The 26,589-nt window shown below is 39.2% G+C and overlaps 1 protein-coding gene across 5 annotated transcripts in view; it reads right to left on the bottom strand.

The window, feature by feature from the left end:
- PLEKHM3 (pleckstrin homology domain containing M3) overlaps positions 1-26,589 on the bottom strand; it is a 198,264-nt gene that overhangs the window by 31,695 nt on the left and 139,980 nt on the right. For 3 of the 5 annotated variants that reach the window (XM_047082243.1, XM_047082242.1, XM_047082244.1), the window contains one exon: positions 1,179-1,336. The exons of 1 other annotated variant lie outside the window; for it this stretch is intronic. In XM_047082243.1, coding sequence (XP_046938199.1) covers positions 1,179-1,336 — 158 coding nt within the window. Of the gene's footprint in view, positions 1-1,178; positions 1,337-26,589 lie in introns of those variants that run through there. One more of the 5 variants, XM_047082245.1, reaches the window with a different exon arrangement.

Below are 26,589 nucleotides of genomic sequence, written 5' to 3'. Positions count from 1 at the left end.
AGCATGTTAGTACTTCATTCCTTTTTATGCTGAATAATATTCCATCGTATGGATATACCACATTTTGTTTATCCATTCATCAGCTGGACATTTATGTTGTTTCCACTTTCTGGCTATTATGAATACTACTACGAATGTTTGTGTACAAGTTTTTGTGTGGTGCACATTTTTAAGAAGTATATAATCTCTAGGCCATGAGCTAAGTACCTGTACTCAGGAAACGAGGCTGGAGCATGTATATGTGTGCGTATGTGTTTATCTTTCTATGTGTGGGGCCAACTCAAGTTCCTGTATATTTACAAAGAGTCTTTGGGTTTAAGAAGAGGCCAGAAGGGCTGAGTCAACTCTTAATATCTTAGCTCTAGCCTACATGCTTCAACTCCCCCTGGCTACAATGCCTCCCTTCTGTTCGGAACCACAGTGTAAGTGAGCCCTGCTGGGTGGGAAATGAGGCATGATTTCATGGCCAAAGAAGCCAGTGCACAGATACAGAAACAGTATATATTTCTATGATGCTTTTGGGATGAAAGGAAAAGTGATACGTATCGTTTTGTGATTCAAGAAAAGCAATAGTAAAAACCCTGGTCTCAAGTTAGTGGGGGGAAAAATCATCCATCAACCAACGAATGTGATGATGCCCAAATATTACTTTGGTTAGAAAAATAATCCCACATAAACTCCCACTTTTCCCTCCTTTGGATCCTAAAACTTTCATCGCCACACTGCAGCGCATCTGTGGAGAAAAGCATGTGGCGAGCCAGACAGCTGTTCCCCAGTGTCTTGTAGTTTTATTCCTGGCAGTTGGGACGGTTTTGGCCTTGCTCTGAGACTGCAATTTCCCATTGCCTATCACTTGGCCCTGAAATGTTGTGAGGATTCATCCTCCCTAATCTTCATTCTAAAAATGAATCTGAACCCTCTTTGTTACCTAAGAAGGGAGAAATAGGTGATGTTTCTTTGCAACTCTGTTATCTCATTCTGGATAAAGACAGTGAAGTGAGTTGGGAATAAATATAGGAAACCAAAAGGTCAAAAAATATTCTCCAAGAATAAGAGGAATCTGATACAAGGTAAGAGACAGATATACGGTACTTGACTAAAAGTCGGCCTGATCAGGCCAAACAGAACGACATGTGACATATTCAGGTATACTTTTGTTAAGACAAGAGATTCTGTACCTGCTTGTTGAAATATCCTCAAAAGGGTAGAGGATCTCTCCATTGTTACAGATTTCACAGATGAACCCCTTCTGGCTACAAAGACTGCAGCTGTACACGTGTGAGGTGGCAAATTTAATGACCTTGCCCAAGAATGGAGCCAGCTTCCCCTCTATCACCTGCAGAAAGAGAAATGGGACAGGGAAGCAAATTCATTGAGAACAGAAGTCTTGCAGACGCAGGAGGACTGGAATTCCTTTCCTTTACACAACAGGAAAACCTCTAATTATAATTTCTCAGCAACGCTGAGAAAGAAAAGACGTAGTATTTTCACTCCAAAAGAGCTCTCTGGTTTAAACCACTGGAGGTTGGAAAATGAAGATGTTGAAACTTCTTTTGTATTCCTCTTTCTTTGTAGTGTGATACAGGGAGTTGAGGACCAACAAATGGGGAACTCTACTTTCGTAGACCAGCATACCGTTATGGTGTGGCCTAAGTATGGTGTGTTTCCCAAAATAGGACACATACAAGGTAAATATTAATGTCGAATGTTGTGCTGTAAATTCAGTAATCCCTTTCCTCTGATGAGTTAATAGGATAGCCTTTTCACCGTCTCCCCAACAACATGTAACAAATGTGGAAAAATAGGTTTCTTTTGCTGCTGATAAGTATGTTAATATAAAGAGGTTGCAACTTGACCGTCTGAGGGCCACATTCAGCCTGAGGATTTTTTTTTTTTTTAATCTCTCAGTGTTTTAAAAAGTGAGCCAATTTAATAATTGGGAGATTTCACATAAATACCCATATTTTTGGCTTCTTTTGAAAAATCATTAGATATAGCAAAACTAGGCCTGAATTCCAACATGATGATGATTCTGGCTGTGAGTAGGGGCCGTCTGCTCCTACTGAGGCACGTGCTCTGCAGCGGACAGTTGTCCCCGCCAGGCCCTACTGTCTTGTATCTGCCTACCTCCCACTGTTACCTCACCGGTTAGCCTGCAAACATCCATGAGTCTGGAACCAGTGTTAGTCAGATCTCGTTGAACTAATACTGCATGAGCTTCAAAGACTTCAGCAGTTCAATACTAACAAGAAAAACATCTGCCTTTACTTCTCTCTCATTAATGCACCTGCATATACATGCTGATTTTGATATAAGAAAAGAATGAACATTAAAGTTAGTTTGGAAGTAGCTGGAAATAACTGCTAGTAGCTGGATCCTTTCAAATAAATACAGAGTTAAAATGACAATTTTACATAAAAATAACATCTGAGGGAAATGTAGTAAGTCATACCTAAAGAGAAATTACAATGTCAAGGTGAATAAATAGCAGTAGCTGATAAAAATAAAAGACTGCAAGGAATCTAATAAAGCATTTTGCAAAAAATGAAGCTCTACCTAATACTGGAGATAAAAAACTCAAAGTGGTTTTTAAACATCATGGAATAATCTCATGTTTTAAAAATGAATGTAACAGTAGTTAACTCTAAGGAAGGGAACAAGTTGGAAAAGCAAGTCTTTCATTTTGTATATATGTAGTTCTTTTTATAAGAAACAATGTATACTATTTTTGTATTACGATGCAGAAAGTGAACAGAAAAATAAAGTTCACTGCTTTATAAGAGTGGATTTTTTTTTCTTAATAAAGGGGGTAGAAATTATGCTGCTGTTTTTTGAGTTAAGCAGGTACATTTCCACCATTCTTTAACTTACTCTCCTCTCCATTTCCTTTAGAAGCCATAGATAGACCTCCTTTTATTTGTTTTCTCAAGGACCATTAACTTCGATAAACCCCAGTAACAGGTACTCCTAATACCAACACACGATACACACTTTCTAAGAAACAACAACTACCAAATCTTATATCAAACACTTTCCAATGTGTCATAGGGTTAGCTCTAAATTGTGGTAACAACAGTGCAGCTGAGTTTGGTTTTACTTATGTTACTCTTTCCTAAACAAATTAAGGTTAGTGACACATTCAGAGAGATGTTCTAACAAGATATAGTTCATTTAGGGGGGAAACAGCAGTATATAGAAGAGCCTGGAAACCAGGTGAGTAAAGGTTCTTTGAAGGGACAGATGGTGAGAAGGGAAGATATGGAGGAAGACATGAAAGGAGGATCTAAAGGAGAAGACTGGGCATCTCGTGCATAAAGGTTTTTTTTTTTTTTTTCTTTTAGAAAACTTCCTTGAGACAAAGGGTACGAACATTTTGCATTTTGAAGGCTTCTGAAATACTTCAACAAACTTATACTGTCAGAAACGTATATTTATTCCTACATGTGGACTTTAATAAACTTTAAAAATTAATTTGAGGATCGGTATCTTTATAATATTTATTCTCCCTATCAAAGAACCTTGTCTATATCTCTATTTTATTAAATCTTCATTTGTTATTGCCTAATAAAATTTTCTGGGTTTTTTTCCCCCAGTTTAAGCTACTCACACTACTATTTAGATTATCTCAAGGTTAAACTTTTGTATAATATGCTTTCTTATTAGCTACTGCTTATATATTAGAATATACTGACATTGGGATATCTTACATATATTACTGAATTTTCATGAATGCAAATCTTTTTTAGGTAATTTCTTGGGGTTTTCTGAAAGTGATAACTTGGTCCCTTCCTTTCTAATATTGTATCTCTTATGTTTCATGCCTTACTTTATCATCCAGTGATCCTAAAAAAATTTTAAGTAATAATGGTGTTAGTGGATATTCTTGGTATTTCGATGAGAATCAAACTGGAAATTATAGAATCTATAGTGAGTGGCTCATTTTCTCCATCAAACACATATATTGTCATTCACCATATTTATTCACTCCCTCTTTTTTTAAATAACAGCTTTATTGAGATGTAATTCACACGCGATGTAATTCACCTATTTAAAGTCTACAATGAAGTGTTTTTTAGTATAGTTACAGATGTGCACCATCATCACAGTCAATTGTAGAACATTTCATCAAGTCTTCCAAAAAAACCTGTACCCGTTAGAAGTTACTCCCATTTGCCCCCTAACCTATCCCTTCTCCCCCAAGCTCTAGGCAACCAATAATCTACTTTTTCTTCTATAGATTTACCTATGTTGGCCATTTCATATCAATAGAATCATACAATATATGGCCTTTTGTGGCTGGCTTCTTTCATTCAGCATAGTGTTTTCAAGATTCACGTTGATTCTTTTTTGAATATCTCTGGTGTAAGTCCCTTTTTCCTGTCTTCCCCAGCCTATTATCACTGTTCTCTAGACTGATGAAATAATCTTCTAGTTTTATTTCTGGATGCCAGCCTTTTCCCTTTGGTCCATCCAGTGTATATACTAATCAGTTTTGGACATCGCTTTTATCAAGTATCATCTCTTCTTTCAAATCTTGGTGAGTTCTTATTTTATCATTAAGAAAATCTCTTCACTCATTCATTTCATAAAATGATATTGAGTTACTGTGTCCCAGGCACTCAATACAAGAATGAACTGGACGGGATTGGAGCTTACATTTTTGCTTGGTGTGCAAGTGTCTCCATAAGCTGATTCCATCCATACTATTTATCTAAGTTCAGTTTCCATTTTTCACTGTATAACTTATGCTGTGAGAAAACTTTTCCCTGTGTAGAATGTGCTTACATTTGCTCTTGGGCCCTCACCCTTGTCATTTCCTCTATCTTAAGTTTCACTTCTTAACACTTATTTAAATTTCATCTAGGCTTCATAGCTCAGATCTAGTCAGCTTGATGTGGAAAGCCATCTTTGGCTACTTCAGCTGTTATGAATGTCTTGTGCTTTGTATAATTTACTTTTACATCATATAACTTAATACAGAACTTGATGCTGTTTTGTACTCTTTACTATTGTTTAACATGTGATTGTTTTGTTTATCCAACTAGATCGAACATATAAAAATGGTGATACTACCTATAAAATGGTGACTTTATATGGAGAAATCTGAGAATGTCAATTGCTTGAAGGCAAAGACTGAGTCTCATACTTGTCTTAAATGTCCCCTCTCTGCCAGGGACGTAAGCTCTTGTTGACTGACCAGGGAGGTGTTCCTGTTTTCCCTCCTTGGCAGCAGCAGCAGTCACATTTCAGGGCTGTCTTTGTGTCACAAACATTTTCAGTCATTCTGCTGTGTGATTTGGGGAGGAGCACAAAGAGTGCGTGGACCTGGTGGTTGCTCAGCTGTTCAGGAACTTTTTTTGCTTCTTTACACTTGATTAATTACTCTTCCTATGTGTTAGCTTAGGTTCATGGCCACGTTCCAAAGAGCTGAAGATGCTGAAAGTTTCTCCTCCAGGACAGTGAGGTAATAGTCTATACATTTATTTTTGAATTTTTTAATATTACAGAAAGGAAAACTTCATACTTACAGTTTGCCAGAGGTACAGATATATGTAGGAGGTTTAAGTCTTGTCTTTGAATCCAACTACTAGCAACACTGGGAACAGAATCTAGCTATTAGGGCTTCTGGTCTAGAGGTCTTATTACTATAAAGAAGTAGATTCCAGGTGTGAAATCTCCTAGGGTTCTTTTTAAAAACCAGATCTATCTTTGTTTTGAACAACTGCGTAAAAAGAAACCAAATGTCCCGCCTCTGCCATCTCCTCCTGCCCCCAAGAGTCTTGCAACTTTCATTCCCAATTCCTAGCCATCTTGGTGGGGGCTTAAGGCTAGGGACATATTCCATAAACACCATGAAGATAGTGGCGCCAAAGAAGACCAAAGCCCAAGCAGCCACTATCTTCAGGTTCCAACTGAGAACAAAGTAGAAAAGAGCTGCCAGGATACCAATGGACCTGGAAAATGACTATGGGCAGCAAAAAGTCAAATGTCCAACAAGCCAATAGGTGGCCAGCAAGTGCACAACCTGAGAGAAGTCTTCTGTGTCAACCCTAAGTTGGAGTACCTCCCTAGGCAGTATTACTGCCCAGAGTAACAAGTCTTCGATAGGGTCCAGCATGAGGAAAAGTTCCACTAACTGCGTTATTTAGATTAGAGTCGATCCAGGAGATTCTGATATCACTGAGAGCAAGCCAGGACCAACCAGGACAAAGTAAATCACAAAAGTGCATCCTTAATAAAACTGGTCAAAGCTTGTTTTTAAAAAATCTATCATTTTTGCTTCTTGTCGACTTGACTATTTTTCTGGTGTGTGGGAGTTGATTCATCAGTCTCCCAGAGAGATTGACATTACAGAGTTTTCCATATTCCCTCAGAACTTAGTTGTTTCTGGGTAAGGGGAAGCAGCAAGGCAGAGCACAAATTCTACTTCATCTGCCTTCCAGCCATGAGACCAAATTTGGCAAGTTACTTAACCTCTTTGAGCCTTAGTTCCTCAACTTAAAAATCAGGATAATGTCTACCTTGCAGCGTTGAAGGAAGGATCAGATTTAACATAATGAAAGTACTGGGCATAATGTCTAACTTAGAGCAAGTAATCAATAAACCATAGCTTATTATTAGCTTATCTTAATCGAAACAGAAACTTTATATGATTTAGATTCTTTATTTCAAACACTTGTGATTTATAGCAAGGGGGAGAAAAAAAGGTCTTTCTTTTAATGTTTATTTTTAAGAGAGAGAGAGAGGGAGAGAGAGCATGAGAGGGGGGACGGGTAGAGAGAGAGAGGGGGACAGAGGATCCCATCCTCACTGACAGCAGTGAGCCTGATGTGGGGCTTGAACTCATGAACTGTGAGATCATGACCTGAGCTAAAGTAGAACGCTCAACCGACTAAGCCACCAGGCACCCCAAAAAGGTTTTTTTTTTACATGTCATTTTTACTTATTTTATTTTATTTACTTTTAATGTTTACTTATTTGTGGGAGAGAGAGAGAGAGAGAGAGAGAGAGAGAGAGAGAGAGAAAGACAGAGCACAAGCAGGGTAGGGGAAGAGAGAGACAATCACAGAACCCAAAGCAGGCTCCAGGCTCTGAGCTGTCAGCACAGAGCCCAACGCGGGGCTCAAACTCATGAGCTGCGAGATCATGACCTGAGCCGAAGTCAGCCACTCAACCAACTGAGCCACCCAGGTGCCCCTACATGTCATTTTTAAAAGGCATCAGACTGTCTTTCTGTTTGGATAGGATCAGTTGAGATTAATGTAAAGTGTATAGATCCATTCCGTTCAACACTGCTGTTATTGAGAGAACAGAGCTCATACGACAGACAGGCAGCCCGAATGCTGGGGAAAGACATGTAACACACCTCAAGCTTGATTTGAATCACTCATATAATACTTTAGCAACACTTGGAAATTGTCTTTCTTAATCTTTTCATTCTTGTAATTAAATTGGTCACAAGTTAATAGAACTTCATCACAATCCATCAAAAGTCACAAGGCCATTCCATGTTTAGCATAACAAGGCTACTGGTTTTAGTTAACCAGGTGGTCATTTAGATAAGTCACGAGTGAAGGTGAAATAGATCTCTGACATGAGGTTTGGTTATCCCTCCATTTATCGTCCCCAAAGTGCCAGCCTATGTGGATAAAATTATGACAAAGTAATTAGCAGAAAACATATGTAGCTCTTCCCCCCTTTCCCACCCCCCACACTCAACCTCCTTCACCTTGTCCATGCCAAACTGCCCTATCTCCTTGAGAAAAGGCAGATGTCCAAAATAGTGAAAAGGAGTTTGCTTCTGTTTTCCATTAAACTTAATTTCTTGTACTAAGGAACGTACTAGTCTGATCTACCTAGTTGGAGACTGTGCATATGTGATTATTTCAGAGTTTTTTAAGGGTCAGGTAGTCAAAGAATACACACTTTCATTTGTAATTTAAAACTATGCGTCCTCTCATCACATGGGAGGATAAGGGCAAAATCAACACCAAGCTGGTATCTTCTTCCCCGTTTTGCTATTTTTTTTTTTTTTTTTTTTTTACTTTTGCAATCTTTCTACAAATTCTTTTCACTCATCATTTCAGGTAGTTCTAAAACTCCAGGAGCCGCCAAATAGCACTTTTCATGATCCAGCTGGCTGACAAATATACTAAATCTGCTTATCCGTCTTGTGTGACTGCAGCCCACGAAAGCTGCCTGGTTGAACTTCCAGTTCAGGGATACACACGTTTCCCCCCCTTTCTATTCTGGTCAAGATGGTCAGCATTGGAATTTGAGGCCTATGGCTTTCTTGCAGACTAAGACAACAGTCTTTATTTGATTTACTTTCTTGCAGACCAATCAAAAATTACAATTAAGTTAAAAAATAACCTAGTGCTGCCTTCTCCAAACCACAGTTTCAGAAACAGCTGCTTATTACTCATGTGTGGCACCAGGAAATTGCAGTGTCATGTTCAAGGTCTGTGGCCAATAGAGATCTGTGGGATTGGGAAAAGGGCACAAATGATTCTTTTGTGTCCGTTGCCTTCACTCCCTTGGCACCACCACAACATTCAAGATCTACGGGGGGAGAGGGACAGACCACTAGTGACTTGGACAAGAAAAAAGAAAAAACTCTTTCTCATTGAATCTCTTCATGCACTGGCTAATTCCTACCCCCTGATTTGTCCAGTTACCTTGCATCTCAATACAGGCATTCCTCAGCCATTGTGTAACATCTAGACTCGGGACAACTGTTGGGAATACTGTGATGAAGAGGCCTGTTGCACTTGACAAACGGCCCCTCCTTAAAAGTCTAACCCAAAGACCCCATTCATGGTAAACAAAGCCACCTGCCACTCACCAGTGGTAACAAGCTAGCTTGATGAGATGAAAGAATCAAAACTGTCACACGTTGTAAAATGATTTCAAATATAATTTAGTTGGCATTTGCTTGGCCAGAGGACCATGAGAGAGGTTGTGCTCACTATATTTTCTCTGAGTGCCATTTGTCGGCGTTAACAGGTGGGTATGGTGAAGTCCAGTGATCTCGGCCAGGTGAGTTTGTGAAGAGCTAGGAAAAAGCAGTCTGTAGATTCTTCCCGGGCTGGAAAACCCTAGCACACAGAATATCCCTAATTTTCATTCAATTCTAAATTTTACTATTCTTAATTGTAAGTCTTTAAAAATAAAAAATAAAAAGCATGCCACCATATTATTTTTCTTAAAAATAGAAAATAACTAAGGAAGCCCGGCTGGCTCAGTCGGCAGAGCACGTTGACTCTTGATCTCAGGGTGGTGAGTTCACCCACATAGGGCTCAGAACTTACTTAAAAAGGAGGGGGGATAACTAGTAAAGGGGATTTTCATATTTCAAAAAGTTTGTTGAAAGGCCATTTCCCCATTGCTAACCTTTGAGCCCCTTATTATGGCTCAGTCCTGGGTTGTTTGTATATAAACAGAAAACTTCTCTAATTAGCTGCTCCTCACCCCTCTCACAGGACTGAAACTTTGGTTAATGAAGCACTTCCCTGAGGGTGGATTATGACGTCACCAATTAGCTCTTATCTGAGCCTCTCCCAAAGGTGACAATTTCTACTTAGACTTTGTAAACTATGTGATAATTTAATCTGGGTTGATGTAATTGGGTAGATTTGTGAGTGGTCATCATCATTTCTATCAGATCACATTTTGCTTCCTGCTGGAAACAGCCTCAGGGAATAAAAGAAAAAAAATTTTCAATTTCAATTGTCTTCAATGGGTGAATAACAGAGATGAACCCAAGAACACAAATTTCTTATTCAGAAAAATATCTCGGGTGGGGCCTACTTCAGACAGGTTTTCTGCACTAGGCAAAGTGCCTCCAGGGGTGTGGCCTCATCAGGCCACAACCTCAAGGAACTCCAGTGGAAACATTCACAAAGGGTGAGTACAATTATGGGGTCCACATGTTGTGAGCCCCCCAAACAGGCCATACAGTCTGATAGAGGTACACATGTAATTATGAGGAAAATAATTAAAATAGTTTAAATGGAAACAATTCCAGAAAATTCTCATGGTATGGTCAGCAGAATTTTACTTCTCTGTTGAGTTTATTAGTTATATGTCTGAAATTAATTATATTTAGGTCTCTATTGTTCATTTTGGCTCTAGTTAAGATAATACTGACTCACTGAGTAGTAAATAAGGAAAGGCCCTAAGTGATCTTTTAAACTCAGCTTCCTTAATATATGAGAAAACTGAGGTCTAGAGGTGATGTGTGCTGCCCAAGATCACTTGGCCAGCTGGTGACAGACCCAGACTCCCCCTCTTACGCACATTTCACTACTCTAGGAAGGAGCCTTTCTAAGGATATCTTAGGTCAGAGTGCAGCCTCTGGGTTTGGCTCAGCCTGAGAATTCTGAGGTCTCTGGATGCCTACTGACCCGCCATGTAGAAATGGATTTCTAAACTGATTTGGTTCCTGCACGGAAACAAGACGCACAGCCTGCATTGGTCCAGGCTTATCGCCATGATTTCCATCTGAACTGGACCTGCTGTGCCTTACAGATTTTTTTTTGTCCAACACATTTAATCCTTGTGTGCAAATTCTCTTAAATGGTCACATCTTGTGTTGTTTTCTGAATATGGAACATGATTTTAAATATTATATTATTATCAGTTGAACTGGGAAATTCATCAGTTAAAGTAACCACCAAATTCTGTGACAAAAATGGACTTACCATCAACTTAAACCCTAGCCTATTTACCAAAACTAGAGATGTAACTTCTTAAAAGGAGTGGCAACTACAGCTGGGAAAAGCAAAGCAAAACAGAACAACTCCCTCTACGCATGTGATGTGGGAGGAATTAAAGAAGTATGGCTTTTCAGAGAGGGCTTGAGTAGAGACCACTATAAAACATCTTAACAGGAAACAACAAAAGACTCCACATTTGAAGAGATACGGAAATACAGGAGAAATCCAGGCAATATTAGCTGATCATGTAAGGACAGGAGACACATAACAGGCAGAAAGTGAAGAAGGGAAGGAGAAGTAGGGAAAGGATGGAAACAAAAAAGAAAAAAAAGTTAAGAAAATAGAAAAGGTCAATTCAAATGCTCACAAAGAGAAACAAAGGACAGGGCTGACCAACAGCAGATAAAGGAGTGACACTTTTGGCTTCTATCCCCAGTTATGTCCCCGGTAAGCTGTGCAACCTTTTTTATAAGTCACTTCACTTCTCCGTGCCTCAGTTTCCTTATCTACAGAATAAAGGGATTGTACTAAGTCGTTCAAAACTACAGGATCAATAAGGATCCCTCTCAGTTTGAAGATTCTATGATTTTGTGATTAACCAACAGGGAAGACATCAAAAGAAGCTTGTTGAATACCCCCAGGAATGTAGAAAGGGAATATCTGGGGAGATAGATAAAAGGTGAGTTTAACCAGACTAATTAGAAGATACCCAAGGAAATTTTCAAAAGAAGTGAAATAATGTCACCAGCTTTTTATTCCTCTGCTTGCTGAGTGCCATTCAAAGAGGGAGTTAATGCTTTTTAGGAATCATCCCTCACAGGTGTGCAACCAGATATCGGTTTTCCTGAAGACGTCTGCAAATCCCTTCCTGTCGTCAATGCATTTAATTAGTTAAAAGTTTAGATAGCACTTAGGGATGGAAAGCACAATATAAGTGCTCAACATTATTATTACTTAACAGCTTTTATGAGACCAGCAGTGCCTAAGATTAAATGAAAAACCAAAATGGGTTTCTGGCTAGAAGGTTCTGATCTAATACATTGTTGGGTTACTGATGTGAGGAAAAACAAACCCTGCACATAAACTGGAATAGGTGCTCTTTATTAGCTTGCATGCCATTGTCTTAAGACAACTGGTAATTTTTATTCCTCGCCTCAAGGCGTCAACAAGTAGTAAACCACCACTCACCGCACAGTACTGATTATGATTTCATACATCCTGTTTTTCAAGAATATTATCTACTGTGTTTGTGGTGTCTGTATGCTGGGCATCTATAAATGCACGATATGGGTTCAAATGTGTATGGGAACTTACTATACAGTAAAAGTGGGTAAAGATAAATTATTTAATAAATGATGCTGTGGCAACTGGTGAGACATTGTGGAAAAAATAAAACTGAATCTCTCATTTCATAAGAAAATGTAATTGCAGATAAATTGAAGATTTAACTATAAAAAGAAAACCATAGAAGTATTTTAAAACTACAAAAAAAATTAGAGAAAAATGTTAGCAAAATATTTACATGGGGAAAATATTTTATAATCTTAGAAGCCATAAGAGAGTGATAAATGTGAACATGCAAAATTAAAATATTAGTAAAATACAAAATACCACTTACAAAATGACATGACAAAAACAAACTGGGAAAAAACAGCTCCCATTTATATCAAAAAGTGCCAATTTCCTTAATAAAGAAAGAGCTCTTTCAAATTAATAACAAAAAGACCAACAACGTAATTTAAATAGAGGCTCATGAAATAAATAGGCAATGAACACAAACTACAAATGGCAAACAACAAAAAAAAGATGCTCAATCTTAATTACAATGGCAAAATATACAAATTAAAATAATAGTGTGAAGCTACTTTTTATTGCTCAGGTTGGCTAGGATTAAAAATGTTATTAAGCGGTGCCTGGGTGGCTCAGTCAGTAAGGCGGCTGACTCTTCATTTGGGCTCAAGTCATGATCTCACCATTCGGGAGTTCGAACCTCACATTGGGCTCTGTGCTCACAGTGCGAGCCTGCTTTGGATCCTCTGTCTCCCTCTCTCTGCCCCTCCTCCACTTGCACATGTATGCTCTCTCTCTCTCTCTCTCTCTCTCTCTCTCTCTCAAAAATAAATAAATGTTAAAAAATTTAATGTTTAATTAATTTAACATGGGTGTAGGAAAACAGGCACTCTCAAGATCCTGAATGGAAGTATAAACTGGTTCCACCTTTTCAGAAGGCAAGTGGCAATACTTGTGAAACTACAAAGCACACATACCCTTTGACCTGGCTGTCCCACATTAACTCATTTTCACTACATAGTCACACAAGTGCTCAGAGAAATAAACGAGGGTGTTTGCTGCAGTGTTGGTTCTAATAGAGAATGCACTAGTTAAAAATTAAGATAACTAGACTATGCATATAGCTGATAAAAGAATGAGGTAAACCTTTGTGTGTACTAAATGTGCACGTATGTCCAGATGTCCACAGAACACTATTAAGTGAAAAAGGCAAGATGCAGAAAGGTAGTATTGCTTGATCCCATTTGCAAAAAAAAGGTTAACATTTGTAAATGAGTAGAAATATCTAGAAGGAGACAGACTGGCTATAGTTAACAAAAGCTATCTCTGCAGAATGGTATGTCAGGGGAGAGAAGGGCAGACTTTAAAAATAGAATTCTGTAATGAAATATCAGAAAAAGAAATTAAGGAAACAATTCCATTTACAATTGCATCAAAATGAATAAAATACCTGGGAATAAATTTAACCAAGGAGGTGAAAGACCTGCACACTGAAAACTATAAGACACTGATGAAAGGAACTGAAGATGAAACACATAAATGGAAAGATTTTTGTGCTTATGGATTGGAAGAAATTAGTATTTTTTTAAATTATTTTTTTAATGTTGATTTTTGAGAGAGAGACAAGAGTGTGAGCAGGGTAGGGGCAGAGAGAGAGAGAGAGAGAGAGAGAGAGAGAGAGAGAGAGAATCTGAAATAAGCTCCAGACTCTGAGCTGTCAGCACAGAACCCAACCAACCCGGGCTCAAACTCGGGAACAGCAAGATCATGAGCTGAGCTTAACCGACTGAGCCACCCAGGTGCCCCAGTATTTTCTTTTAAAGTTTACTTATTTATTTTTGAGAGAGAGAGGGAATATCCCAAGCAGGTTCCGTCTTGTCAGCACAGAGCTGGAGGCAGGGCTTGAACTCATAAATAGTGAGTCAGACGGTTAACCAACTGAGCCACCCAGGGTCCCCTGGAAGAATTAGTATTGTTAAAATGCCCATACTATCCAAAGAAATCTACAGATTCAGTGGAATCCATACCAAAATTCCAATGGCAGTTTTCATAGAAATAGAACAAACAATCCTAAAATTTGTAGGGAACCACAAAAGACACCAAATTGCCAAAGCAATCTTGAGAATGAAGAACAAAGCTGGAGGCATCATGCGCCCCGATTTCGAACTATGTTACAAAGCTACAGTATCAAAACAGTATGGTATTGGCATAAGAAGAGACCCATAGCTCATTGGCACAGAATAGAATCCAGAAATAAACCACATGTGTATAGTCACTTAATGACAAAGGAGCCAAGAACATATGATGGGGAAAGGACATTTTCTTCAATAAACGGTGCTGGGAAAACTGGACAGGCACATGCAAAAGAACGAAATTGGACCACTATCTTATACATACACAAAAAATTAACTCGAAATGGATTAAATGTTTGAATGTAAGACCTGAAGCCATAAAATTCCTAGAAGAAAACTTAGGTGGTAAGCCATCTGACATCATTCTTGGCAAGGATTTTTGTTTGGATTTGATAACAAAAGCAATGGCTACAAAAGCAAAAATAAACAAATAGGACTACATCAGACTAAAAAGCTTCACAGAAAAGGAAATCATTGACAAAATGAAATGGCAACCTAGTGTAAACCATATATTTTCCTTTTCCTTTTTCCTTTTTCCTATCTCCTTTCCTTTCCTCTCCTCTTTGCTTTCCTTTCCTTTCCTTTCCCCTTTCCTTTCCTTTCCTCTCCTCTCCTCTTTCCTTTCTCCTTTCCTTTCCCCTTTCCTCTCCTCTCCTCTCCTCTCCTCTCCTCTCCTCTCCTCTCCTCTCCTCTCCTCTCCCTTCCCCTCCCCTTCCCTCCCCTCCCCTCCCTTTCCCTTCCCTTTTTTAAGTAGGCTTCACACACCCAGTGTGGAGCCCAATGTGGGGCTTGAATTCACAACCCTGAGATCAAGAACTGGGCTGAAATCAAGAGTCAGATGCTTAGCCAACCAAGCCACTCAGGCACCCCAATTCTGTATGTGGTAAGATGTTAATATACAAAATATATAAAGAATTCATACAACTCAACAGCAAAAAGGAATCTGATTAAAAAACGGGCAGAAAATCTGAACATTTTTCCAAAGAAGACATACAGATGGTCAACAGGTACATGAAAAGTGCTCAACATCACTAATTATCAGGGAAACAGAAGTCAAAATCACAGTGAGCTATCAGATCACATCTTTTAGAATGGCTATTATTGAAAAGGCAAAACATGACAAGTGTTGGCAAGAATGTGGCAAAAAGGGGAACCCTTGTGAACTGTTGGTGGGGATGTAATTTGGTGCAGCCACTATGGAACATGGTATGGAGATTCCTCAAAAAACTAAAAATAGAATCACCATATGATCCAGCAATTCTACTTCTGGGTATTTATCTGAAGAAAATGAAAATACTAACGAGAAAAGATGTCTGTACTCCCATTAATGCTGCAGCATTATTTACAAGAGCCAAAATATAGAAACAATCTAAGTGTTCATCAATGGATAAATGAATAGAGAGACTGTGATACACACACACACACACACACACACACACAGAGGAATATTACTCAGTCATAAAAAAACAGTGAAATCTTGTCATGTGTGACAACAGGGATGAACACTGAAGGTATTATGCTAAGAGAATCTAAATTCTCATATATATGGAATCTAAAACAACAACAATAGCAAAACCCCAAGCTCACAGATACAGAGAACAGATTGGTGGTGGTTGTCAGGGGTAGTGGGGGTTGGAGAGTGAAATGGGTAAAGAGGGTCAAAAGGTACACATGTCCAGCCATAAAATAGTTAAGTTATGGGGTGGGGGGTAATGTATAGCATGGTGACTGTAATTAATACTGTATTGCACATTTGAAAGTTGCTAAGAGCGTAGATCTTAACAATTCTCATCACAAGAAAAAAAAGTCGTTAACTACGTGTAGTGATTTATGTTGTGGTGACCATTTTGCAATATACACAAACAGTGAATCATGTTGCACACCTGAAATGAATATAATGTACGTCAATTAGACCTCAATAAAAAAGGAAAGAAAGCTATCAGACATTCAAAGGTGATAACTTCTTAGAAGTAAAAGGGGGGGGGTAGTAAGAGTGGAGAGAAAAGAGAAATTTGGGTGGTAACACTGGAAGAACAAATTGGTGACTGGGTGACTGTGTGGATGATGTTTGTAATACAGAGTTAAACTCTATTTTGATGTTTGTAAACAGCTTCTAAACCTCATGCCTGCCTCTTCTTGTGCCCCACACCTGGGCAAGCTGATGGGACGTGTTCTTCCTTAGCACCTGCAGGAGATTCAAACCACCCAATTTCCTGCTTCCTACCGGAATCCTCACCCAGGCCCACCCCCTAACCGCAATAAAAGCCTTAAGCCAGTCTGCTTTCCTTATTCTCTCCAGTCATTTTGGAAGAGTTTGAGCTCTGCTCGTCCCTGAAACCTCAATTTGTAAGTAACTAGCCTTTTCATACTTTCCAAAAAAAAAATATATGTATATATATATATATAATTCTGTTTTTTCATGTTTAAATTATGAATGCAAGTTAACTTTCATAATGTTTAAATTGTTAAAAAACGACAGCTCTACAAAGCATGGCTTTAGAAATGTAATTTGCATATGCATATATGTAAACTTTACAAAAATGTAGATGACCTTCATTTTCTGGTTTTGTATGGCCTGTGTTTTTACTCGTCTCTGATAATGTTTATTTTCACAAAAGGTCTTGAAAATTGCCTATCAGTGAACCTGTCATGACTGCATTAGACTTGATGCTTGTATCTAAGGAGACCTGTGTGTCTAATCAGAATGTTCTCTGACTTATGGGTGTTTTTAGGTTTTGGAAGGTAACACTGCCCCATTCAATTAGAATGACTTATAAGATATGTGGAGTGTCAATAGCCCTATCTAATACCAGGCAATTTAAGGTCAGGTTTTTGTTTACATAATTATCACTGAATTCTAGACATTTAATCTTATCTCTTTAAATACCTAACTGGGAGTCAGTAAGTAAGCAATAATGATGCATATTGCATTTTCTATGAATCTCACTTAAATGTTTTAAATGCCCTTTGGCGGTTCTACTTTTTCTTTCCTGCCCTCTCAGAAATGACCTGCCCTCACAGCTCCCTCCCCTGACATTATTTGATCTTGATCACCTGGTTGGTGAACAAATTCCTATAGTTTTAAATTGTGTTTTTGTAGTCATTAGGAGGAGAAACAGTAGTAGTATCGGATTGTTTTATCCATTCCCCAGATATTCAAAGGTTATAATAATTTCATACCACCCAGCGTACTGTGCAGGGGAAGTCTGTTCCCCAACTTGAACATTTTTGTCACGTAGTTTGGTGTGAATCCAAGGAGAAGTCAATGCGCTGACTGACCTGCCTTAGACTTGGCCTTAAGCAAAAAATGAAAACCGTGAATTTACAACAGGAGGACATTCAAAGACAAGATCAGGTTCAAAGAGAAAAGCATTTTGAATAGCATGCTCACATGTGACATGTTCAGAGTTTCCGCAAAATCTAAATGGAAAAGTGTGCGAAGAAAGAAAGCCCGGCAAGGGGCCAGTTTTCCAGAGGGCTGAGGGCAGATCAACCGTGAGCAGCCTCCTTCTCCACACCACCCAATGGCCTGCCTTTCTCCCTTCTGGCATCTCTATGTCACTGGGCCAGAAGAGAGGACTCTTCTACAGTCGTGTGCTACTGCCCGTAGCTCTAGTGAAGGAAAACTACCAAGCAGGTCAGAGTTTCGTACAAATCGTAGAGGTTTCGGTTTTCCTCGGGGCCTCTGTGCTTCAGGCACACAGTAATCAAAAAAGGATTTTACTTTGTTCCCTCAGTCAGTCTTTCTCCTTTAATTTTTATTTATTTAATTTTTTTTTTTTTAAGTGAAGAGCACTCAGCTCATTGAAACTCCAGGAAGTTGGCGAGTAGCTTCTTGTCAGCTGGGAGAAGAGGCTTCACTGGCTACCTCATATATTAAGTTGAGGTATCCCATACATAAGGTATAGTGCACAGATCTTAGGTACAACTCCAGGAAATTTTAGACGTGTGCCAAACTATTGTCCTGTTTGCTCTCTCGGCCTCCAGCCCCAACCACGCCAACCCATTCTCTATGGCATCACCAGCAGGATCTTATTAAAATATCTGACCAAGTGATGAAAATGACATCAGCTGTTGTACCACCCCCACAGCAGTGACTGTTTAATTTGTGCCAGTCACTTCCCTAAGCTTTTTAACTCATTTTCTCCATTAAGCTAATACAAGTCAAGTAATTGGAACATTTGCAGGCACACTGTGAGCACTAAATAAATATTATGTACAAGAACCCTGAAAGGTCAATACTGTTATCATTGCCAATTTGCAGGTGATAAAACTGAGGCTCATAAGGCTTACGTCCTTTGCTCAAGGTCGCCCAGCTTAAACGTGTGGAGTACGGAGCTGGACTCCCAGGGCCCGGTGCTAACCACTTCAGTACGTTCCTAGAGCTGGTATTTCTTAAATGAAAACCCCTTGAGGCCTCCTCAGCCCCTATAAGATAAGGTCTCAACTCCTTAGTATGGCCTGCAAGGTCTTCCCACAAGCTAGGTACATCCACTCTTTGCAAACTTGCTTCTAGTTTTTATCTACTGTGCCTCTGTCTCCTGCTCTCATGATGCCTGCCTACCTCATCATTCCCTCAAAAAGTTTTGCTTGATAACTACTATCTATTGCTATCATTATGGAGAAGTTCTGGATGTTTTCTATACTGACTTCCAATTCTTATTGCAACTGCCCAGGATAAGTAGCATCTTCACTCCTTTCACAGGTCAGTAAGTTTGGGCATAGAGAGCTTCACGGACTGGTCGCCTGGTCAGAGGACCAACAGGCACCAAAGCTGGAGTTTCAACTCAGGCCCGTATGGTTTCCATGCCTAGTCATTCCTACTCCATTACCACGCCTCTCCAGGCACGCGCTCTCATACCTGGCCCAAATGCCACCTAGTTTCTAAGGCATTTTTGCCTCTAGCCACCACCTGACCCTATCTTGCTCTGCTGCCCTTCCATGGGTATAAACAGATCACTTGTTAAGGAGGAATGGGTCCTGCTCCATTTCCATTTCGGGCCTTTCCAAGTGCGTTCAACCTTTGTATTCAAAAAGCTGAAACAGGATATTTCTGGGATATTCCTACTGCAGGCCCCGGAACCAAACACTTAAATGCCAACTTTGTCCCAACAAAATGGCAAGCCTTTGACCAGATGAGGTTATGGTTTCATGGCGTGAACCTAGAGGGCAGAGGGGTTGCTGCCAGTTAAACACCACGTGCACTTTAGCAGAGCCTCCAGGGGACGTGTGATTCACGCGCTCCTGGGACGTGCACAATTCCTGAGGGATGAGCTAGTCGGCTCTCCAAACATGAGACAATAGAGGATGAATGCTGTGGGCAGCCAGAAAGGCCAGAGTGGGCAATTTTTGAACTGCTCTTGAAAAGCATTTTATCATTGGAATAGCTAACATTCTTGTTGATTATGTAGAATAAAAAACACTGAAGCATTTGAACATTTGGTGCATGTTCAGCTCCTTCTGTACCTCAAAAATGAATCTTAATGCGCAGTCTGTAAAAGGCTCCTAACTTGACAGGAAGTGGCTGGCTCTGCAACTGCCTCCTGACAAGTTTTGGCAGCATTTGGCTGTGATCATTCAATCATAGTTGTATTTAGGATTGTAAAATAAGTTAATTCTTTTAGCTTATTAATCTTACATAAGTTTAAGCTACATGTGTTTCTTTTCAAGTCCCGAGCTAAAAATTCTCACTGTTAGGAAAAAGTACAAAAAGTGCAAAAATTCAACTTGGAGTCAGTACAATTATTAAAATAATTTAAAAAGGAAATTGGGTTGACAAGGTGATTTCAAAGTTGATCTGGAGGGATAAAACGGCAGGCGTAAGTGAGACAATTTTGTAAAACAAGGATATGAAGATATAGTTGTGCTACCAGACCTGAAAATATCATAAAATTCACATGATTGGTACTGGCCATTGGAATTGCTACTGAGGAAATAGAAGTGATTGCTTAGAAACAGATCCCAGGACACACACGTAATTAGATTATATGAATATGGAATCAAAAGTCAGCATGGAAAGGACGGAGTATCTTAAAAAAGGGGCTGAAATGACTACTTAACCATTTGGGGGGAAACTTCCCCTCTATCCTCACTTATACAATGAAGAAAAATCCCAGAAATTTCTTACTGAATGTATGAAATGAACTATTTGAAAAGACAAAATGCAACTTATCATTTATCAGATTCAACTATGGAGAAAGGCTTCGAAAGCCACAGGAAAAAAAAAAATCACAACAGGGAAAAGTGGACAGATCTGAACTCATAAAAGCTGAAAACTTCTGTTTATCAAAAAGATCACATATAAAATCCAAGGGCTAACAACAAAACTAGGAAAAACATGACCCGTAACATATAAGGAACTCATGTAAACTCAGTGGGGGGGGGGGAAAAAATAGTCTGTCCTCAAATGGGCAAAAGACGTGATCAAATTTTTTAAACGTAGTAATTAGCATGCAAAAACACATTTAGCTTCCCAAATAATAAAAAAAAAATAGGCAAAATCAAACAGTGATGAGGAATTTTTTTTTTTGCCTCTAAAATTACCAAAAATGTGTGTGTATGCACATGTGCGTATATGTGTTTAAAATCCCTGGCTGATGCTCCAGAGATCTGAAGAGAGAACTTGATGTGTTGGCAGGTATAGATTTAGGAAAATGTATCTAGAGCTTTTAAGAAGTTCAAACCCTGACTGTAATAATTCCTCTTCTGAATTTACCTTAAATAATCAGAAGCTGAAGATTTTATACAAGGATGTATATATATCCTCGTATTATTTATAAGGAAAAGGCATTCAACTATAGCAATAGAATCTTCCACACGAAAGCAAAAGAGCTAGTGCTTCTTTTTTTTTTTTTTTAATTTTTTTTTCAACGTTTATTTATTTTTGGGACAGAGAGACACAGAGCATGAACGGGGGAGGGGCAGAGAGAGAGGGAGACACAGAATCAGAAACAGGCTCCAGGCTCTGAGCCATCAGCCCAGAGCCTGACGCGGGGCTCGAACTCACGGACCGCAAGATCGTGACCTGGCTGAAGTCGGACGTTTAACCGACTGCGCCACCCAGGCGCCCCAAAGAGCTAGTGCTTCTGAAGGTTATTTAAGTTAAAGCAAGATAAAAATTGATCTACTGTAAAGAATAAGCCATGTTTTATACCTATACATGCATAGGAAAGACCTAGCCAGATGTGTATCCAATTGTTAACTGTGGTGGTGGGCTAATGGTAATGACAGGAGCAGCAGCAGCAGCAGCTAACCGTGGCCAGGTATGTGATCTCACTGAATCCTCACATCACCGTTAGATCTTACTCCCCTCGCTGTACATGAGGATGCTGAGCAGTGGAGCTGGGACTCAAAGTCTGACCTACCAAGGGCTGGGATCTGAAACTCTCTGCCATCCTGCCTGACGGTTATTTTCTCATTTTCTCCCTACTAACTGTTTGTGCTTCCCAAATTCTGTGCCATGAGTAGACTTTAATAATCTAGGGGAAAACACAACTTTTAAAAAAGTGAGTTGGGGCCAAGAAGCCCTTGGAAGTCTTGTGTTCTGTCCCATGACAGCCTGTGGTATGGGAGGCTGTGCCACCAGCGAGTCTTCTTTCTCTTGCCCTTGGCTCTGGGTTCTCTTTCCTAAATTTCCTGTCCCTTTCCCCTAGTCTTTCCAGTGTACATCGTGGAGTCAGTTGGCCTGGTGAGGGCGGGAAGCCCTTGGCGCATGGTGGTGCCATCCTAGAGCTGATCTGGACTAGTCTCTTCCTTCTCTTCTGCCTACCCTTAGACTTCCTGGCATCCCCTGGGAATAAGCCTTAACAAGAACAAAACAGGGCCTCCTGGGGTTAACTCTGGACTTGGCCTTTCACAGCTCTAGGATTCAATTGCATTTTTTCAGTGGTTCTGCCTTTAAACTCAAACCCTTTTAAAGAGAAATTTAAGGAGAGCAAAACATAGGAAACAGTGCCAAATGCCAATAACATCTTTTAGTCGTTTGGGGAATGGGCAGCTTTAGAAACCGCAAATTCCCACTTATGCAAGGGCCACTTGAGCTTTTTTCTTGATTGCTTAGTGACAGAAGCCTGGCTTTAGACCATGGTCAGAGTTGTTCCCTCTTGTTTTCTTTCTCTCTCTTTCTCTGAAAATAGTTATAAAAGGCCTGAGTTATCACAAGGAGAGTTGCCTAATCCTAAAGCTCCAATCAAGTAACAAACATCATTTTCCACTGATGTAGTTCGTTCAGACTAAAAAGCAGATCCAGGTCTCAGTACCTGCTCAACAAGCTATCCTAATGAACCCTGCACTCAAAGTTTGGGAGGCTCCACACGTGGGACTTCGCCACCAGTTGGCAAAGCTTTGGTACCTAATGTGTTCGGCTAGGCATTCTGTCTCCCTTCTCCCAAAGGAAGTCACAAAAGGGGAAGATCTGAATATTGTTATGGGATTATGCTGCCCAAAACTGTGGCTGGTACAATAGAAAATGGAAAGAATCCCAGAGAGCTCTCTTCTGTGACTATCAGGGATGATGAACCCAAACATCAGAGTCCAATTTGGAGGTTCTTCTCAGCCCCCACCATCAGAGCTAGATTACAGTGTGACCCGGCCAGTCCTAGGACATGAATTGGTAAACTGTACAACATTATCACCAAATAAATTGGAAATAAGGTGCCAGTGAGCTCACATTTCCACAGCTACTCTTTAAATTACTGTCAAATGTGAACTAGTTCCTCTAGAGGATAAGTAGATAGCAGTGAAAAATTTTAAAAACTTCTTTATATATTGAGAACTGAACATTTTGGTGGTAAGCACATGTAAGGTGTACAGAGAAACTGTAAGCCAGGAAAAGCATCCTGGAATGATGCACCAGTCATCTGACCAATCAGTTAATGTGGGTGCAAGAGACGAGCTTCATTGCATGAATGTTACAGTTGCCTGATTCTGTAAAAATTGCAGACCAAAACTAAGAACTATAGAGTTGGAAAAAGATACAAATATCCTCAATAAAATACTAGCTAGCTGGATCTAGCAACATATAAAAAGAATTAAACACTATAACCAATTGAGATTCATCCCAGGAATGCAAGGTTGGTTTAACATCTGAAAATCAAACATTGTATTAAGTCACATTAATAGAATAAAGGACAAAAAACACAAGATGATCTCAACAGATGCAAACAAAAAAAAGCATTTGACAAAATCCAACCCCTCCCTGTGATAAAAAGCATTTGACAAGAAGGGAACTTCTTCAACAGATATAGGCTATCCATGAAAAACTCAAGTTAAAAGCATATTTAATGATGAAAGACCAAATGTTTTACTCTTAAGATCAGGAATTAGACCAGGATGTCTGTTTTTAACACATCTATTCAATATTTTACTGGAGGTTCTAGCTAAGACAATTAGGCAAGAAAAAGAAAAACTGATGGTGACCAAATCTGGTATCTGAAAAACTTGGAAACATTTTGCTGAGATGAAAGCCAGAAAAAAAAAAAAAACACCTTAAGTATATTTTGATCGAGACCTTATAATTATATCCTTGTATGTTGCTTGTACTCTTGGAGAGGCTGTGACTAACACCATCCAGTTCAGAGTTATGGAAATACTTATTAGGAATCTCATTCCAAGTAAGTTAAAAAGGTAGTGCTACTGTTAGAGTATGTAATACATTTTTCATTTTTTAAAAATGTTTATTTATTTTGAGAGAGAGAGAGAATCCCAAGCAGAGCCTGATGCCGGGCTTGAACCCATAAACTGTGAGATCATGACCTGAGCCAAAACCAAGGGTTGGATGCTTAACCGACTGAGCCACCCAGGTGCCTGTAATTCTTCATTCTCAACAGAAAGAAGTATAATGTATTTTTATTGATAATCAGTTTGTCGCTCCCTTTCCTTATCTACTAAATACACTAAATACCATCTGAGTACCTACTGAAAGTAAGTTAAGAGTACCAATGAGGAAGATGCTAAATTATTAGCCTGCTGGAACATCCGCATATTTGTCTGGCCCTGCTTTCTGAAGGTTCTCTGGGTCATGGCTACTCCCAAGAGAAAAAAGATGACATTAGTCTGATAGACCTGTTCCAGGTCCCTTTGTACTGGATCATGAAAGACTCCATATGGACATGGGGCTTAGTGTCAGGCCAGGAACAAGCCATTGCCATCTGCTGCTGAAAGTAAGGCCATTGGGTAGATAAGGATGAGAACCTGCCTCTCTACAAAGATCCTTTAAGATACAAGGAAAGCCACATAAGGGACAGGGCTACTCAGACGTCTTAGAGTTAGTGAAATAAAAAATGTGAAAGCCAGTCATATCCATTGAGTTTACAGAGTGATCTAGGGGCTGGGAATGTCTCAGTCTGAGACCTTTGACTAGTTTCTATTGTCTTCCTTAGAGCATTGACTGTGGCGTTGATCCTGTTGCTTCGGGGTTGCTGGCCAATGCCAGCCTTCAACAGGCCAGATCTTCCCTGGCTGACTCTGACTTATCCTGAGAAATCATCTTAAATTTTGCAGGAGTCTTTGAACTTTGCTACTTGTCTGTGCTTTGGACTTAAAATTAACCCCTCCAACTCCAGCCTCCTTGACATTGGGCATTTGGGGCCTCCTCTCCCTTTTACAAATCTTTCTGCAACTCCCAATGGCCTCCTTCTAGATCAACTCTGAAATCTCATGTAAAATAATGTTTTGATCAAAGCATGAAGTCAAGAAAAATAAGTGACTTTTTTTCTTAAATATGTCCAAGATTTTTAGCTTCTCTATTCTCTTAAGTCCCGGAAGCAACAGCAGCAACATTAAAGAAAAACAAACAAAAAACCAATGACCAAGTATTTCTCAATTGTGCTCTGAACTTTCCATTTTGGAAGTGAAAAATGAAATAAACATTTTAACAAATATCAGCATTCCAATGGATTGGTTGCTCACAGTAACTATTTCAGGGGCACTGCAACTTTCAAAAAGGATTTTATTAATAATTAGCATTGCAGTCCTGATAGGAAAACCAGAAACCTAGAGAATAAAGAGAATTTCACAAGCAGAGTGCTTTAATAATTTCCCTGAAGAAAAGGCTTGAATGCACTTTAGAAAGAGATTGGCATGATTCCACATTACCCTTCCTGAAGTACTCAAGCCTGCTAGGCAACGAACAGGAATCCTACCATGAACAGTGACTGAGCAATGGCACCCAAATTTCATGTTTTAAGGATCGGTGCAATTTTTTTTAAGTTTCTAATTTTTACTTTTGCCGAGTAAGGATATTAAAAACCAAACAAAAATCTCTTGACTATCATTATCCTTTCACAAGCAGGTAATGGAATTTTAACACCAAAAAAGCAGAAATAGTATGTTTTCAGGAAGAAAAAATTATGAGGTGTGATTAAAAGTTCACTACAAAAAAAATAAAGTAAAAACTCTCAGGAAGGCAAAATAAAATAGGTTATTGTGGGGAAAAAAAAGTTCAGTACAATATATTTTTCTCTCTTCTCTATGCTCTGGTGAAAACTCCGTGGCAGATGAGCCCCCCCCCCCAAGGAGGGAAGGAGGGAGGGATCTTTTTGATAAGAACACAAGGAATCTCACTCAGTGTTTGCCAAAAACATTGCGTCAAAGTGCACTTCAGAATAGAAGAATCAGGACAATGTTTCCCAAACTTCAATCGTGTGAAAACACCTTCACAAACGTTGTCATAGCTGCATTCCACCTGTGTTGTTTACTTAATGCTTTATTTAAATGGAGTCATTTACTTAAGTAAGTTTGTTTAAAAATGAAAGCCTTGCATGAATACCACAAATGGAAAACCAGCATCCCTTGCCATAAAATCAAGGTAACACAACTGCTGGAACACCCTGAGCCTGCCACCAACTCTGTTCAAAAAAAAAAAAAAAAAAAAAAAAAGATTAGCAGATGTTAGGGGTTCAAGTCGCACCAAAATAAGTTGTTGCTTAATTTAACCTCAAGGACAGAAAGAGAGCGGAAGGGAATAATTTTCTCATTATGTGATTAAATGTCATTTAATGCCCTGTCCATCTCTTGTACCAACCAGTTGCATTTTGGTAGAAATTCCATGAAATCAGAGATGTCCTTGTATAGTAATGAAAAGCACTGGCTAAGTTGGTCTTCCTGAGTTTGAATTTTGATACTTTTCCATGTCCTAGCTGGTGACTCTGGGCAAATTATTTTTACCTGCTCTGCCTAAGGTTTTCATCCAAGAAATGGGCGTCATAATAAAACCCACTGCACAGGCTGGTTGTGAGGATGGAATGATAGATACATGCAAATCTCTTAGAAATGTAAATAGCACATTAAGAGCTCAAAAATGTTGTTCTTCTTAAACCACACTTTGAGGAATGCCAAATTAGGATACTGAAGGCTTATATTAAGCTGTATCAGGCACATAGTAATATAGTAACGTATTTCTGGAAAGAACAGCTAGGAAATAAGAACGACCATTCTTTTACTAATTTGAG

The sequence above is a fragment of the Lynx rufus genome, unplaced genomic scaffold, assembly GCF_022079265.1.
Source record: "Lynx rufus isolate CCGP_SWC_20201006 ecotype Redwood Valley unplaced genomic scaffold, mLynRuf1.p SCAF_2, whole genome shotgun sequence".
NCBI lineage: Eukaryota > Metazoa > Chordata > Mammalia > Carnivora > Felidae > Lynx > Lynx rufus.
This window is presented reverse-complemented; position numbering and strand designations above follow the sequence as displayed.